The sequence below is a fragment of the Lineus longissimus genome, chromosome 16 (genome assembly GCF_910592395.1).
Source record: "Lineus longissimus chromosome 16, tnLinLong1.2, whole genome shotgun sequence".
Lineage (NCBI taxonomy): Eukaryota > Metazoa > Nemertea > Pilidiophora > Heteronemertea > Lineidae > Lineus > Lineus longissimus.
In genome coordinates this window covers 4,785,221-4,803,002 of record NC_088323.1, presented here as the reverse complement: position 1 = coordinate 4,803,002, position 17,782 = coordinate 4,785,221, and the positions used below count along the sequence as shown (strand labels likewise).

The window sequence follows — 17,782 nt, the reverse complement described above, 5'->3', positions numbered from 1 at the left end:
CATTTGTTACATTAATTATTTATTTGAATCAGAAGTACGTCTACACGATGCAGAAGATTTTGACTGAACTTGACCTTGTGACATATGTGTACATGATTCAAAGAAAGCAACTCGATAAGTGTGTACATGATGCCAAGAAAGTGACTCGACTTGTCATCTTGGAACAGATGGGTACTTTCAAAGTCCTTGGAATGAGACTTAAAACCAACGTTCCTTGTATTTGGTGTCTATACCAGGGCAAGAAACCTCAAGATCTCACCAAGTGAAGACATGAGTAGCTGGCGTGGACTCTGCCTCTGGACAAAGACGGAGTCTCTAGGCCAATTGGCACCTAACTGCAGAGGTATGCAAAAACGCTCATCAATTTAGACAACTAGATCAAATTATATTCCAATTTGGATCTTTGACATGGCCCCTTGATCATATTTAACATGCTGAACTAGGAATGTTCAAAACACATATTGTGGACCTCTGAAATGGACCCTTGAGGAGGTATGGTCCATCAATGCACTTGAGATGGTCCCTTGATGTAAAGAATCGTAAATTCATACCTGTTATTTCATTGAACATCATTGAGATGGTCCCTGTAGGGGTGTTCAAAGACTGAACTCTTTGAGAATGTCCCTTGAGCAGATGATGAAGTTTTTAAACCAAAGGGCCATCACTGACCCTTTTGATACGCCCTGTATTCCAAGGCAGCCCAATTCAAGCTGGTAAAGACCGCCTTTTAGTTGGTGATGAAGCACCGACGAAACCTGTGACAAGTTACTAGTGGGTTGTGTTGTAATATGCCGGTTATCCTCTTGCAGCTTTTTCCCCTTCCCCATATCATATAATTAAGGAATTATCGCCGACGGTACCAAATATATTTCTAATGCAGATGGCTTTCACTTTTGGTGATGCATGACACCTAATCCTTGTACACTCCTGACGCAGAGTGGACATCGTCCTGTCGCCCGATCACCATAAGGAAGTTCAATTAGGATGGTGCAATGGACTGCCCCGGGTGTCTAATACCTAGCTAAGAAAGATGCAACCGCTGAGGATTCCTTGAACGAATTGAACTGCAAATTGGCTTCTGTCACCCGTCAGACACGATGGTCGATGCCTGAGGAACTTCGACCACGTGTCTTCTCTTCACCAGAACGCAGTCTCGTCAATGATTCATTCATTTTTTCGAACCAGCTATAGAGGGAAGAGTTGGCATTTCTATTACTGATGTTTTCGTTCGGTTGAGTTGGTTCCCTCTGCGTCCCTTCCTTCCTTCATGCATGCAAGACGGGCACGATTCGGAGCGTTTTCGAAGGGAGTACACCATACTCTCGCTCTCGTCGTTCAAAGAACTCGAGCTGTTGGCGAGGGATGAACACCTTGAACGGGCTGCGTACTCGCTTGAATACGCCCCCGGAATGTGATATCGGGGCGCGGCACCTTCAATGGCAGGGAGAAGACTCTGTATCTTCTCTCGGCTCGCCCCTTTGTCGACCCCTCCCAACTTCTTCGAAAGTTCCCGAAACTCGGGTGGTCGGTAAACGTCGTAGAGAGGATCCTTTGCGTGTGACGGCGGGAATGGCACCTCGTGAGATAAACTTGCTCGACAGTCGAGCGGCTGATCTAATTCATGTTTTCGGTAGTTCGAGGCCCATCCGTCTCCAGTCTCTGATGCCCTCCTCTGCGGGCATTTGGGTTTCAGCTTCGTCGATATTCGACTTTCGGAGTCCACCCGAGCCCTGTGGTCGCTGAGTAGTTCTCTCGACTGCAGCCCAATGGTGGCATTTCTATCCTGAAAATGTTTACATAAATCCATCATGTCTCGCGATCGCTCCTTCCGTTTCTCGCATGATGGTGTCGGGTTAGTTGCCATCTGAAACAAGGATGATAATATTCATTACAGTTGATACATTGGCCTCATCTTACAAGACAGTTTGCAATCGCGTCAAAACGTGTCTCCAGACCGACCGCGGTCCCGCAGAACTCCGAGATCCTTGGTATTGAGCCCAATGTGTCTTCTCCTGTCCCAGGAAATAAGCTTTTTGGTGTTTCTGGTGATTCTCTCTCATCCTGACCCTCATGGTCTTATGCTCTCCTAGAATTAAGATATTGATTAGGTGAAAAAACCGTGGTGGTCAAGCTGCGCGCGTCACTTCGTGAAATAAACTACCTTAAACTTGTTGACCAAAAGCCTGTCTCTCTCTAAATATCCCGCCGAACGGAACCGTCCGTTGTTGGTCCGTGCCTCTAGTAGAAAGGACAAGGCGAAAGTGGAAAATGGATGCATGAGCAGACGATATATTCACCTATACGTCGCTGTTTTGTTGCGTTTCCATGGATTTTTTGACGTGTTTTCAAAACAGTCGCAACTCTAAAAATCAACCGATGGGTTACATATGTAATATGTAAGGACTCCTAGTGCCGTGCAGTTGGACGTCTCGTCAATCCTAAACGTCGTTCCTCAGGGAGCGTGTCCACTAAGGTGGACAGTGGCGCAACCCCAGGCCTCGATAATGTTTTCTATATCGAGATGGACGATGGGTGTACGAAATAGTATAGGTTTCTCTCGCCTAATAAGGCGATAGACTCCCGGGGTTTTGAACCACCTCACACATCGCTAGACCAAATGAGCGTTTACCACGAGGGAAGTAGCCCATTATCTCGATTCACAAAACTGTTTAAAGACATATCGAGCCATTATTTGATATGGAGAGGCACATGTCTTGTATGCTCTATTCCACCTTTTTATTGCTACGCTATCGACACGAGCTTGCAGGTTCGATCCGCTACGCTCTACATCGATACGGACGAATAATAGTCAAATGACAACGCGAACTGACAGGTAAAAGTCATTTATTGGATATCGCAACAGTATTGTACCAGTTGCGGCCAATAGTGGCGATCTAACATATAATCCCCTACCCCAGTATAGCCTACCCATTGTCTCTTTAAGCTTCATCAAAAGAAACTGTGAATGTGGTATTTTTTCCGAGTTTGGTGAGTTTTCATCAGTCTAAATTTCAACTTTCAATTCGGAGTTTTTAAATGTCTTTTCCATATCAAAGGGAACGTATCACCAATTTCGCTTGTTATCATTGAATCACATTCAAGAAATTTACGCAGAATTCCAACTCGTTTTCATTAGCCATGCAGGTTTGTGTAAAATCACGTTGTTTATTTTTGTCTCCTCCAAACTTCTGGGAAGGCTTCACAATCTCTTATCTTGTCGCCGTAGTTTAGTCCACCCATGTGAGGAGGCGCTGCTTCCCATGGTCGTTTGGCCAGAACAGAATCGTCTCCTGTGGCGAAAAAGCATAAAAATACTGAGAGAAAAAATTAACAGATTCTTCCGAAAAAAACAATGTTACTGATCAATATTGTGCAATAACGGGTTAAAACGACCAGCAATTAAGTATAATACTTACAAAGATCCAACCCCCCCCCCCCACCCAAAACGCCAGGTGGTCACGTGATCTATGTTCCCGTCGTTCGACGCCCTCATCACGGTGTAGAACAAGGTGCTCGCGTATGCGTTTCGGCATCCTGAGCTTCGGATGTTGTACCGAGCGGGTTTGCTGTGTGAGAGGGGAGGGGCAACTGACCCAGGTATGCGAGGATGGGACGTGCCGGCCATCCACCCCATAACTTACCAAGCCATCTAGTTGCGAAGACTCTCCGGTGGGTCTTGAGCGGGTTACCAGGAGCTCCATGCAGACATTTATTGTGGAAAATGACGATGTCTCCAGGCTGAAAAAGAACGTTAGGATGATTCCGTTGAACTTGTCAGTCATACGGCCATGTACTTTTCGGACAGATCAACCGCGTCAGTCTCCAGGCAAATTATGGATTTAAAAGTAAACGCAGTATATCTAACTCTACCTTCATTTATCTGTTCGATCGGCCATTGGTTTCACTTCGAAAAGGGGTGACGTCGAAAACGAGTAGTCCAATGTTGCTCCACCGCATTGTAAGCCTATATCGCGCCAGCGTTTTGGTTGCACTTGGCAGAAAGGCAAGAGAGACTATAAGCGACCGATCGTCAGCGCCGGGAGTAGGGCAGGGTTGCGCCCGACCCACGAGAAGAAAGAGGTGAATCTAATCTAACAAGGTGCCACCCCTACCTCACAAGTCCACTGCAATATTGGGTATTTATCCGGGTTGTTGTCAATTTCTTCATGGGGAACATCTTCGTATTTCCGATGAGTGACATCATCGTTGATGGTTTTATAGGTTTCTGTCGTCGAAAATTGTCTTGGGTAGAACCACTTGTCCCAGTTGTGTGAACCCTTGACGAACCATAAGGTGTTTTCCTTGATCACAGGGTCCAGAGGCATCCATATTGAAATATTCTGAAGAAAGGCGTATAAGTTTTAGCCGCCTGAAATCATAACGGAATAAACTAAATCACGTAGGCCTATAGTTTCTCAGAAACCTGCGGTAGGCCTGCATGATGAAAAATAGACAACGCATTTGCGTCAATGAGATGTCGCTATTTTTTATAATTACTTTATCAAAAGGCTTTCGGCCTTCCTGGTCTTATATAGGCCTAGATAATGGTTTAAATATCGACAAGTTGCCAAACACTTGTGGTCAAGATGCCTTACGGCAGCCAATTGTATAATGAGTTCTAACCCGGTCGAGAAGAGTATGAGCTACATTTATCTGCACCAATGGGAAGTTTGGGAAACTCAGGCAGGGTCTATTCTACAGACCAAAGTCTTTACAGACCTCGTTTTTTGGCTCTCACTTTTTTATTAGTGGAGATTTTCATGAAATCTAAAGTGAAATTAGAGCAGAAACGGTTTCCGCATATGCTCAGAAAGAAGTTTTTAAAAAAAATTTTAGTACCTTGATTTTGAAGAAATAAGTCTGTAATTCTCAGAATTCTAAATAAGAAAAAACAAACCAACTTCAAAGGCAAATTAAGATATTTTAAAAACATTTTTTAAATAAAAGATTAAGTTTGTTATGTGAAGGGTGATACAAAGATTATGAATATGTCAACAAACAATCGATAATTTTAATAGTTAAAGAAATATCACGAATTTTCTTAGCACCTCTCAAAACGTCAACAACAAAAAACATGGCCGCTGGAAGGAAATTTTTGTGAAGTTTATTATTAACGCTTTCGATATTCATCAAAATTACAAGTTGTCATTCGGTAAAAGTAGCCTAAAAATGGACTTTGAAAGCAAGCAAAATTTTGTCAAAAACTTCAGACAGAGTACGCCCAGTAAAGGGTTATGGACTATGTAGCAACACTGCCATGATGCGCTATGAAGGGAAGGGCACATCCAGAAGACATGGGTCACCACGTAGAACCTGACACAATTGGGGAAAAGGCGCACCAAGTAGCGAAAAGGAACCAAAAAACGAGGTCTGTAAAGTCTTTGGTCTGTAGAATAGACCCTGCCGGAAACTCATGCGGAAAAGCACATCCCTCGGCACATCCATTGGAATATAATGACGGGGAGGGGGCTCAATGATATAATTACTGACTGCTACCTTATAACCATCCATGGGCTGATAGGACTGGTCGTGATGCCATGGCGTGGTTTTCGTGGTCCCCGGCTCCTTGCACAACGTGTGGTCGAAATAGAAGTTCACATACTTTAAATAAAAGAAATATTTGCGCATTAATATGTGTTGACGATGTCCCTCAACCAAACCGTTAGACTCCCAGAGCAGTCCATTTCAACATCCTATTCATGTATACTGTCTCGGGTTAGGGTGGCGGACGAGGCCGGTCAATTGCGCCCGGAGTGCAGCCGTAGGCGAAGTCCATAACGAAATAAGCCATTCTCATTCAGCGCATTATTACTCTAACGCCATATAAAAGTTTGTAAATAAGAGAGAGGTGGTCTCTTCGCCATGCACTCACATCTGACTCCATCATCCGCCCAACAATCTCCGCCGCCGCAGTATTGAAGATGAAATCCTGAAATTCTGGAATCTCTTGCCAGCGGACATAGTCATTGAAAAAGACGCCACCTCCTTCAGACTTCATGTTGACGCTCGAGCTGCTCGGGTTGGCCATGACTTTCTGCATCCCCTGCCAGACCTTGTCCCTCACTTCCTGGCCGAAGACGCCGCGGAGACAGACGGCCCCGTCCTCTCTGTATTGTCGGATGAGTTCCGGGGTGACTTGGTCTACCATCTTAGCGTTCCCAGTTAGAGTGTTCTATCTGTTGACCTTGCCCTGTCCTTTGCCTATGGTTTTATTTCGAATAATCTTGATAATTTCGTTTATGTCAAACTGATAGGCCGAACTTTGGTGTCACTGATGATAGGGGTAAATTATCAAGGCCTACGCTGTGCGTTAAACATTTTGAATATGTAATTGAATTTGGAAATGATCAATTGCGTAAATACATACTGAATATAATTTTCTGCATTGAATAGCTCACTGAGTTCCAATGTATTGTTTGACAGATTTCCCGAACTGACTGATTCATGTTTTGGACATCGCCTGCAGATTTTTCCTACCAAACCGCACTTTCTTTTGCATCTGAGTTTCCCAAGCACTGGGAATCTGAACAGCTGCACTAGGAGATACCAAAAGTAGAGCGCAGTGTTACGACATTTAAAAAAACCCAGATTGGTTGTTCAATTTTTTCAAGTGTTCGAATTCGAACATTTCCCGCACTGATTGATTGTTGGTTGTGTCTAATTTTCCACAATAGCCGCCAAGACCCAACGCAGTGCGCATGCTCCAACGCTGTTAAAAAGTTTTTTCGCGGCAAATTCGAAACTGCAGTTTCCTCACAACTGCTTTTCACTACAATCTTGTACCTATTTTGTGGCCATCAAAATGATTTGGAAGGGTCCCTCATTGAAGTTTCTTGTCGCTGCTACTGCTCTGCTATTCTTGATTGAGCTTACAAATCACGGTAAGCTCAAATAGCCCCCAGGCCCAGATGACTGGTGATGGCTGCACGAACTGCCATCACAATTACACATAGGCTTACATTTGGAAATACATGTAGTTGTGTAACACGAGGATTACCCTTTTGTGACACCCTATAATGGTTATTATTCTGTTGCAGGGTCAGCCCTGAAGTGCTATGAATGTGTTTCTATTGAATCTGCGCCAATGGAAGCCTGCAAGGCTGGTGACGAATCCAAGATGAATCTAGTCGACTGTGCACCAGGAACAACAAACTGTATACTTTACGAGGCAGAGACAGAAATTTCACGTCGTAAGTAGCCTATAAGGTAAAATAGGGGGGGCTAACCCCCACAGGGGAAAGCCAGGCCTAGCCCCTCTAATACCTGTCACCCGAAGACCTCAAATGTGTACCCTTAGCTCCTGCCTATTCTATTTCTACAGTCCCACTTCAGATATCAGATTGTAAGAAAAAATGAAGATTGACACAAAATTGAGGTAATGTCCTTGGTGTTATGAGGACAAAGTCACAACCAGAATGCCAGGACACTATAACTTTAACAATTTGAACTCTTTCTTTCAGAGGGGTACTGGCCATCGAAGTTTGCTTACCAGCGGAACTGCTCGAGTTCCCCACTTGTTCCTGCTGAATTTGGGTCTCTGTTGCGGAACAATATGAGGTGCAAGAAGTCGGCGAGTGAAAGTGGTGATGTTGTTGCCTTTAATTGCTTATGCAACACTGATGGTTGCAACAGCGCTGATCATGCCTTTAGGGTCAATCCTTGCGGTGTGTTTCTCATGGTCATTGTGTCTTTCTGGATAAGGATGTGAGGATGAGAGGCCCAAGGAACAATCTGGTGGTTCAACATTTTAAACCACTCTCTCATGATGATCAACATTTCAATTCCCTTCCACTTTGCTTCAATTAGGACGAGGAGACTTTTGAATCAATTTCCAACATCGAACTGATAGGACTGATCTGAAAAAATCGAAATCTGCATGAAAAACGAGTTTTTCGGAAAAGTCGAGGACAGTAGGCCCTACTCCCCCATCCCCACTAAATATGGTCCTGTATTCTGTTATTATGTTGTTAAGAGAATATATAAAAGGTCAACTTGATCTTCCAAAATGTTGCAGTTTCCTCTATATGAATTGTTGTCTAGTGGAAAGCTTGTCACTTAGGTATTTCCACATGTCACAACCAATGCATTAAACAACCAAGACGTCCAGGGACAAGGCCGGATGGCGATAGACAAGGAAATGTTGTCCTCTCTGGGACATGTCCAAACGTCACAACCAAGACGTCCAGGGACAAGGCCAGATAGCGGTTGACATGAAGATGTCGTCCTCTCTGAGACATGTCCAAACGTCACAACCAAGACGTCCAGGGACAAGGCCGGATAGCGATAGACAGGGAAATGTTGTCCTCTCTGAGACATGTCCAAACGTCACAACCAAGACTTCCAGGGACAAGGCTAGATAGCGATAGACAGGGAAATGTTGTCCTCTCTGAGACATGTCCAAACGTCACAACTAAGACGTCCAGGGACAAGGCCGGATAGCGATAGACAGGGAAATGTTGTCCTCTCTGAGACATGTCCAAACGTCACAACCAAGACTTCCAGGGACAAGGCTAGATAGCGATAGACAGGGAAATGTTGTCCTCTCTGAGACATGTCAAAACGTCACAACCAAGACGTCCAGGGACAAGGCCAGATAGCGGTTGACATGAAGATGTCGTCCTCTCTGAGACATGTCCAAACGTCACAACCAAGACGTCCAGGGACAATGCCGGATGGCGATAGACCGGGAAATGTTGTCCTCTCTGAGACATGTCCAAACGTCACAACCAAGACGTCCAGGGACAAGGCCGGATAGCGATAGACAGGGAAATGTTGTCCTCTCTGAAACATGTCCAAACGTCACAACCAAGACGTCCAGGGACAAGGCCATAAGGCGATGGACACGGAGGTGTTGTCTTTTCTGAGACATGACCTAGCATCAAAATCAATTTGTCGCATGCAGGACTAGGATAGCAGGGTATAGGAAAAACGATGTGCTATCGGTGACATGTCTAAATGGCACAACCAAATTCGCCCAACGCGAAGGCCGATGGTGTACAGGGGAAACAGTGTCTTCTGTGAGTCAAGTCCTAAGGTCACAAATAGGTCCGAAGGCCGATGGTGTACAGGGGAAACACTGTCTTCTGTGAGTCATGTCCTAAGGTCAAATAGGTTTTCCAAGGATAGGATTGCAATGTAATGGGGAAACGTTATCTTGCCTGGGGCATATCCAATTATGACACACTAATTCTGTCGTCTCTGAGCCATGTCCTAATGTCGCAACCAGTTTGTCCAGGGCCTATGATGACGGTGCATAGCGGAACCACTGTCTTGTCTGAGACATGTCCTAACAATATAGCCAAGTCGTCCAGGGACAATAATCCTCATAACCATGACATCACCAGTCTATTCCGTAGACTACTTAGTCTTGATGCGAGGACATGCTTACCGCCCGTGTCCCTGAACGACTTTGGTCAAGACACACCGTCACATCATAGACCCTGGACCAATTGGTTGTGTCGTTAGGACAGGACAAACTTCCCCATCCCTAGACGACTTGGTTCTTTACATTGGCATAATTGTTTATGATCGACTTCGTTGTTATGATAAAACTTGTCTCGAAGGGAACCACCATGCTTTCCCGCCATCGCCAGCCTATTCCCTGGACGACACGGTCGTGAGATCAGTACATGTCTCAGAGAGGACAGTGTTTCCCCTCTACATCACTATTCTAGTCCCTGGAAGAATTGCAACATTCGGATATGCCTCTGAGAGGAAAATGTTGCCCCATTACATTACCATCCTAGTCCCGAGACGACCTAGTTGTGACATGAGGACTTACTGATGGCATGCCCTAATACACAGCCGTCCTTCGTGCAGGGCGAATTCGGGTGTGCCGTTTAGACAGGCCTCCGAGAGAACAATGTTGCCCCTACACCTTGGCTATTCTAGTCTGAGTCACGTCCTAACAATATAATCCAAAGTCGCCCAGGACAAGTGTGGTGAAGATGTCCTCACGTAACAATGAAGTCGTCTACGGAAAAGAATGGTGATGTTCAGGAGAAGCGTTGTCCTTCATGAGTCATGTCCAAATCGCCCAGGGACAAGGAGGACCATTCCAATGACACGAAAAAATCGTACAGGGAATAGGATGGCGCTCTGGAACATGCCCTTACGTCACCACCATGTCGTCCAGGGGTGTGGATGACAGCTGGCTGTAGGGGAAACATAATATTCTCGAAGGGACGTCTAAACGTCACAATCTATTCGTCCAGGGACAAGGACGACGGTGTTTATAGAGAAACTGTTCTTCATGAGTCTTGTTCTAACGCCACAACAAGGTGGTCAAGGGATAGCCTTTTGCCGAACTTTCCTCTCTGAGACATCCCTAAATGTTACAATCTGGCCTATGATGACGGTGTATAGGGAAACCACTGTCTTGACAGAGACATGTCCTCACGATATAGCCAAGTCGTCGAGGGATAAGGGTGGTGAGAATGTCTTCACGTCACTACCAAGTCGTCTATGGAATAGCATGGTGATGTATAGAAGAAACGTAGCCCTCCTTGCGATATTTCCAAGCATCACAACAAATTTGTCCAAGGGTATAGGGGAGGCCTTCTCTTCTCTGAGACACGTCATCAATAAATCGCCCAGGGGGACAAGTATGACGGTCCTGATGTCGCAACTAATTCGTACAGGGAATAGAATGGCGCTCTGGGACATGCCCTAACGTCACCAACAAGTGGTCCAGGGACTGGGATGACATTGTCCTCTTGGGAAGCATGTCTAAACGGCACAAACAAATTCGTCCAGCGCCACGGACAACGGTGTATAGGGGAAAAACTGTCCTCTGTAAGTCATGTCCAAATGTCTCCAAATCATCCAGGGACTAGGATGGTGATGAAGAGGGGAAACATTGTCATCTCTAAGACATGTCCTTTTTCACAACAAAGTTGTCCAGGGAATAGGTTAGTGGTATTTGGGTGAAAACTAGTTCTCTCTTGAGCATGTCCTGATATCACAACCAAGTCATCCAGGGACAAGGACGGCAATGTATAGGGGAAACAATGTCTTCTCTATGTCATGTCCTAATGTCTCAACTGGGTCATCCGTGGACTTGGAATGGGGAAAACATTGTTCTCTCTGAGGCAAGTTTTATTGTCACAACCAAGTCAATCAGGGACTAGGATGTCAATGTAAACAACCAAGTCGTCCAGAGATGTTGATGGATGGGGGAATTTTTCCTGTGCTAACACCATGACCAATTTGGCTAGGGGCAGTGATGATGGTGGGGAGGAGAACCATTGTCCCGTCTGAGACATGTCCTCATATAACCACGAGTCCAGGGACAAGGACGGTGAGCATGTCCTCACGTCACAACCGTGTCCTCTACGGAATAAAACGAGTGATGTATAGGAACATTGTTGTCCTTCGTGAGACTTGTCCGAAGGTCACATCCAAGTCGTCCAGGGACTTGAATGTTGATGTGTAGGGGAAATGTAGTCCTCTGCAATGTGTCCCAACATCACAATCAATTTCTCCAAGGAATAGGATGTTAATGTTTTGAGGCCGATGTTTTCCTTGTATCAGCTCAGCAGAGCCTGTCTCACCCACTTCATCATACTGGAAATGTCACAACCAGATCTAAGCCAGTCCAGCTGCAGATGATGAGCCCTTTCAGCTCTCATCTTATACAGTCAGGAGATGTGGAGCATAGCTCAGTTTGACTATGACCCCCTTCAAGGGCCAACATCAGACTACCATTTATTGAATGAATCTCGAGAGTCACAGCTCATGAAGAATACAACAGCAATGTAAAACTAATATTTTTATTGTTGGCAAATAACAACAAATTTTTATTGGCACAGGCCTTCAGTTTTTTCAGTATCTTTACACACAATTTATACATGATTTATACAAGTATAACAACAATAAAACATTGGCAGTAAAAGGTGAAATATCACAGTTGTGCAACACTTCATTCTTATCAAGTTCTGGTACACAGTGCTCGGGATTCGTTTTAAAATGACACAGCCCTGAGTATCCCACAAGTAACCTATTCCTTATGGGCAACACTTGTGTCTCAATAAGAGTGAAGAATAAGTGCTAGTTACATGTAGTAGCAGGATAACACATTCCTATATCCGTTTTAAACGACAATTTCTGTCACTGGGCAGGGCTCTCAATATAAAGACAAATTCCTCATTTCCAAACTGAGAAATGTGGGTTGCCACTGGCCTGATTTGACGTTTGATCCTGCGCTAGTACATCACCGTTTAAAGCTGCATTCCGATAGGGGTCGCTGGTGGAGGAGTCTTGGGGACCACCTCGATTATCAGCCTGAAATGGAGGATGGTGCAGAGATAAGAATAAGATGATATAAATCTAAATCTGAGTTTGACTACCAAGATTCTGATCTAGCTTAACACATTCCAAGAAAAAAATTCTCAAATGTGACAAAGGCTGTATCTAAAGAAATTTTAAACAAACTTGACAATGCCATACCTGGCCAGTGCAACTTTCAACACATTTGTCACGAAGCGGATTTAGTCCCACTTGAGTTGACAAGAGAACACAAAACTACATGCATGTCAATATACGTCAAACTTTCACCCACCATTTTGATGCCTTCTCCTGGTCGCCGTGGTGACACACATGGTGACGTTTGTTTATCCACCCAAATCCCCATCCTCATCAGTTCAGCTTTCGATGTACGATTTAGATTCCGGGCGGCAAAATGTATCCAAATCTTTTCCGAGGCAGAAGCAAAATCTTTTGGTGACCTTCCTTCGGAATCTTTTATGTCCATCCGGGCACCATTCTCCAATAACAGCATCACAACCTGAAGAACAACAACAAAATTTAGAGACAACATCAAGGAGGGCGGGGGTGGGGGGCACAGTCACTCATGCAACTTGTGATAGAGCTGAAGATCTATATTTGTCCTGTCACTCGGATGGACATGTGAACCAACAACATCCATATTTGACAAATTGAACCCGAGGTATTTTAGAATTTTATTGTTTCAACATCTTCAGGATAGTGCAACAATAATATGATTTTAAAACTCTTTGCAAATAACTTACTCTCGAACACTGTCAAACACTATTCACAAACTTACCGGACCATGTTCTTGAAATGTTGCCGCATGTAAAGGTGTCCATAACGTACCCTTGTTCTGACCATTTACATCTGAAATGATGGAGGATAAAACATTGGAGGCACTCAGGAATTAGTATGAGTTTTAGTTAGTCCCACAGACTAGAATCCAAAGATATCTGTTCCAGGATATTCACTCAATATCACATCATTTCCAATTATAGCTGTTTAAGAGTGATTTGACAAATACAATTTGAAGCTCAAGAGCTTGGCACAGTTTGCTGAAGTTGAAAGATCCTCAAGTAATCTTACAATTTGAGCGCAATACAAATTTATTTGATTGATTGATTGATTGATTGATTGATTGATTGATTGATTGATTGATTGATTGATTGATTGATTGATTGATTGATTGATTGATTGACAAGCATTTCCAGAAAGAAGAACTGACCAAGGATATAATGAGACTCACCTACACCTTTCACAAGCAGCTGTTTGACTAGACCTTTGAACCCCCAGAAACAAGCTGAAACAATCAAAGAACACTTTATATAAATTTCTGTACAATGTTATTTTACAATAAAAGACAGAATGAATCGTAAAACAAATTGCTTGATGATTGAATCTTGGCAAAAAGTACATGTAGGATATTATGTTAAGCAGACAAAATCAAAGATTACACACGGTTGCTGACTGCCCACTATCATTTTAGAGATTAAAAAAATGCTTACCAACATAGAGCTGACTCTGCACGGCACCAGGCCCAGTTCCCTGAATAGGAACATTCTCGGTCAGAAACTGTTCAACGAGCTGAAACAGACAGAGAAGAAAATGAAACTTTATGAAAGTGAGACACACAATTCCCATGATTTTAGAAAGTTTTATGCATCATTATGTAGTGGTACCAGTAGGTCTTTCTACAGAATCAGCCAAACTTTGAGAATTGAATCGGGTAAAAGAAAGCAGTTTCCAATCTGGAACCTTTTGACACTTGTGCGGACGATAAGTGATGACAACAGACTAAATCGGTGCAAAATAGAAACGAAAACATTGAGTAGCTTGTTTTAGCACAAAAGCACAGAAATATATTTGTATATTTCAAACACGCATTTATGACAGTATAGAGACTACAGTTTACAGCAGATGAAACTAAAATTAAAACAGAGAATGACGGTGGCACTGTGGAACACACACCATGCTGTTGCAACAATATCTAACACTTGTTTTACCTTTGGGTCAAGTCTTTCAATCAAAGGCTACAAATGAGTAAGAGGAATAGCAATGTCAATGATGTTTTATGAATCTATTACGGTAGGTAATCAATCTTTGTGAAGGAACTTTGCTATTGTGCAAGGCCAACAGCGAGCTGAATGGTTGAGTGAGGTTTATTGCAATATATATGCGAGAAAATTGGGTCAACTGTTTACACAGTTCATGCTATGATAGAAGGGCTATGGATTGGGTATAGATCAATGAACAGATATTGAATGACTCTGAATCTTTGAAGCATCGACTGATTGACCGATAGTGGCACTGGCAGTGGCAGTGATTGAGTTAATTTTCTGTCACATTTTTCACCACTATTTTGCCTAATTTCCACAATGTTGTCCAAAGGCAGTAGTTTTCTGAGGAGCTAAAATGAATCTACTGACTCGAGTGTCGCCTTTCTGGGCAATTGTGGAAAGATTTTCGGCTGGGAACCTTGCTGTTCTCAAGTTTTCTTGGAGATCTTGAATAATATTGAAGTTGAAGTCCGCCATGTTGGAATCCAGCGATGCTACAGCCTCGATCCGGGAGGCTTCTTGTGTATATCAATCTACATGCGATGTACACGTTTGTACCATTGGCGACAAGGTTGCTAAGTGCTTGGTATTTTATACAGGGTGTTACAAAACAAACCACACAATTACTAAGTATTTTATATAGGGTGTCACAAAACAAACCAGACAGTTATTTTTACTAAGAAATTATACGAACTTTTCATTTTGTGTTTGTTCTTGAGTTAGTTCATATCTTAAATGAATGGACGACATAATTTGCCATTTATTGCAAAATGTAGTCAAAGGGCGCAGTTCTAAGCAAAATGAAAAATGAATAAGTTGCCATACCTTTAATGAAGTTCCTCGTCGTGGTGGCCCAGAGCCTCGCTTCAGGTTGAGTGCACAAGTTGGTGCTGTCCTCGGATTTCTCTTTATTTTGAAGTCACGTTCCGTCTACTCTTTTGAGTTTTAGGGGCACTTGCAGATGGGACAGGGGATAATATGTCGAAACGCCAGGCGAAATGGCCACAGACCAGGGACCCTTCAGGCCAGTCCTTTGGACTTAATTTAGGGCTTGGGAGCTTTTGGAGGTTAACAAGATCAAAAGGAGAGGGAGGAGACTAGGACTGACGAACAATGCTGATAAATCAGCATGATTATAATTTGGACTTTTGGTTCAAAATGAAAATCAACAAGCAATTCTATCAGCATTGTATTTGACTCAACTTGACATTTTTGAAAAATAAATGTAAATTAACACATGGTTTGGTATAAAGTGGCATCTAACTATGGTCTAATCAAAGGCCCAATCTTTCAAGTCACAGTGTCCAGGTAAATCCCAACCTAAAGTCCCCCAATCTTCTAAAGTCCTCTGTAAAATTTATTGAGCCCCCGTCCCAATCTATCACATTCCGAGATGATCCAGGGGATGCACAAAAGCAATACTACATGTACTAGTTAAAGTCCTACATTGAACTCTAATCCATTACTTGTATTTTTCAGGCCGTATCATTCAATGACCGCAGCTTTCACTTCATCAGATCGCCTGTGGGTCCCATCACAGAAAGGTGCCTTGGAAGTTCGCTTACATAGACACAAGCTGTGCTTCTTGGCTCTGTCAACAGTAAACGACACTGGCTTAAAGTTTTCAAGTTTTTTGTGGGAACCATCGCAGAATGGCTGAAATGATAGAAGGATGCCTGTCAAGATGATTTACCCAACAAACATCGGACTACAGGTTTATTTGAGGAAATGTAGTTGTCATCGCATTCCCTGGATAGATCTTGGAGAGCCTATACCTCTGAGAGAAAGGGAGGCTACTTTGCTACATTGTAGCCAATCATTTCTATGAATAAAAGAAGAGACCACAAGGACAGTTATTTTACACAAGTTTATTTAACCAAGCCACCTCCATTTTTCTTCGGGACATGATTCAGGAAATATTCATGTACAATGCTTGAAAACTTTCTTCTTTGATGTTTTTCATATACAATATCGAAACCAAACACCTTGTCTGGCCAATATACATATTTGATATCCTGAGTATATCAAAATGCTCATTTCGCAAACCAGATCATTCACAGAGTGAAGAAAGCCTTAAAAAATCTTCAAATTCCAACAACTCTATGTTCTGTTAAGTCCATACAAATCAGACCACTGATAGCGAAAACAGTAACCTGTATTTGGTGACTGTCATTAACTGATGGGTCCCTTTTATCATTCAACACAACCTTGTTTTCAAGGAAAGCGCGAAAATTATTGATAGCAGTTGTAGCAGTTCCTATAAACTGTCCATTCATTATCTTCCCCTAGTTTCTTGTATATCCTCTCGTCTATGTGTCCCATCACAGAACGGTCTATTTTTTGTTTGTTTACAGTTACACAACCAATAATCTCCTGTCTTTTCCACAGTAAACATTATTGGTCTGTGTTTTGGTCCCCATTTAATGAAACCTGTCCCATCCAATATTCGGTGAGAACCATCACATATTGGCTGAAATAAAGAGGCTTATACTCAATGGAGGTAGAGGTTGGAGTCGCTTTTGGCTGGAATAATTTCAGAGAACATGCCTTCCAATGTTAGTCTATTCTAACCCAAAATTGCCACCAAGTGATTTGGTGGATAACCAGTTAATCTATCTGTGCAAATCTAAATAAAAGCTACTTAAAACTATGAAAATGCATTTTAGTTGACCTACTTATACTCCTGGTTGGAGTAAGGCATGTAAGGTAAAGATACCTGCCTAGAGTCTAAGCCTGACACTGCCACTGGGGATTGAACCAGGGACCTCTTGACTGCCAGTCAGAGACCCGAGCTATCAAGGCGACTTTTGACAAGTTACTGACCTGATTCCTACTATGACCACAAGCACACCAAAAGTACTTCTTTCCTGCTTCCAGTTCAAGTCTAAATGGCTTCTTGTCATAGATCTTCCCTAGAGTCACAACATTTGGGTCCATTTCGTTTGTAAACTTTGGTGTCTCAATGTGTTTTCTTTCCTTCTCCTGGCCCTCATACTTTGGGTTTGTAAAGTTATCATTAGTCATATCTGTCTTAAGCCTTGTCTGAAAAAAAATCATAACATAACTGCAGCAGCATGTATTGTGTGTATCACTGCAGCACTTAGGCACAGTGATGCATGTCATGTCAATCTGTACTGTGTTTGTGTGTGTGTATGCGTGTAGTGTATAGTGTGACCCTGTGTACATCATACACATGAACGATTTTGGACACGAGTTTCAAATGGTGATGGCGGTCATGACACACATGACATGTCCCTTAAGTGTATGTTTATAAAAATAGTATAAGGCCTGTTACATTATATTGAAATTAAGAAGCTTACAGATGAATAGAAACATGGATTTGGACGCGCTAATTTGGCAACTGCCAAAATCCTTGAAAACGACTTCGCCATCTTCAATGACCTTCACCTAAAAAATAAATGAAGAACTTGTAATTAAAAATAAAACTGTACATTTGC

The 17,782-nt window shown here is 43.0% G+C and overlaps 3 protein-coding genes across 5 annotated transcripts; all 3 read right to left on the bottom strand.

Annotated features, from left to right (window-relative positions):
• Positions 1–2,827: 2,827 nt before the first annotated feature.
• On the bottom strand, positions 2,828–6,194 carry LOC135500432 (uncharacterized). The gene is made up of 5 exons (XM_064791898.1): positions 5,873–6,194; positions 5,497–5,601; positions 4,113–4,340; positions 3,642–3,738; positions 2,828–3,290 (listed from the first exon to the last, which is right to left on the bottom strand). The coding sequence occupies exons 1-5, from the start codon at positions 6,146–6,148 to the stop codon at positions 3,166–3,168; spliced, it is 831 nt and encodes a 276-aa protein (XP_064647968.1). The 5' UTR covers positions 6,149–6,194; the 3' UTR covers positions 2,828–3,165.
• Positions 6,195–11,757: 5,563 nt separating this feature from the next.
• Positions 11,758–14,833, bottom strand: LOC135500340 (uncharacterized). Of its 2 annotated transcripts, XM_064791754.1 has the most exons (7): positions 14,694–14,833; positions 14,271–14,297; positions 13,773–13,851; positions 13,514–13,567; positions 13,064–13,134; positions 12,560–12,784; positions 11,758–12,282 (listed from the first exon to the last, which is right to left on the bottom strand). In XM_064791754.1, the coding sequence occupies exons 1-7, from the start codon at positions 14,799–14,801 to the stop codon at positions 12,145–12,147; spliced, it is 702 nt and encodes a 233-aa protein (XP_064647824.1). In that variant the 5' UTR covers positions 14,802–14,833; the 3' UTR covers positions 11,758–12,144. The 2 variants fall into 2 exon arrangements, with proteins under 2 accessions (XP_064647824.1, XP_064647825.1); XM_064791755.1 differs by lacking the exon at positions 14,271–14,297.
• Positions 14,834–15,500: 667 nt separating this feature from the next.
• On the bottom strand, positions 15,501–17,722 carry LOC135500392 (CDGSH iron-sulfur domain-containing protein 3, mitochondrial-like). Of its 2 annotated transcripts, none has more exons than XM_064791836.1 (3): positions 17,645–17,722; positions 17,148–17,366; positions 15,501–15,980 (listed from the first exon to the last, which is right to left on the bottom strand). In XM_064791836.1, exons 1-3 carry the CDS (start codon positions 17,714–17,716, stop codon positions 15,810–15,812), a joined length of 462 nt encoding a protein of 153 aa, XP_064647906.1. In that variant the 5' UTR covers positions 17,717–17,722; the 3' UTR covers positions 15,501–15,809. The 2 variants fall into 2 exon arrangements, with proteins under 2 accessions (XP_064647906.1, XP_064647907.1); XM_064791837.1 differs by lacking the exon at positions 15,501–15,980 and adding an exon at positions 15,987–16,794.
• Between the last annotated feature and the right edge of the window lie 60 nt (positions 17,723–17,782).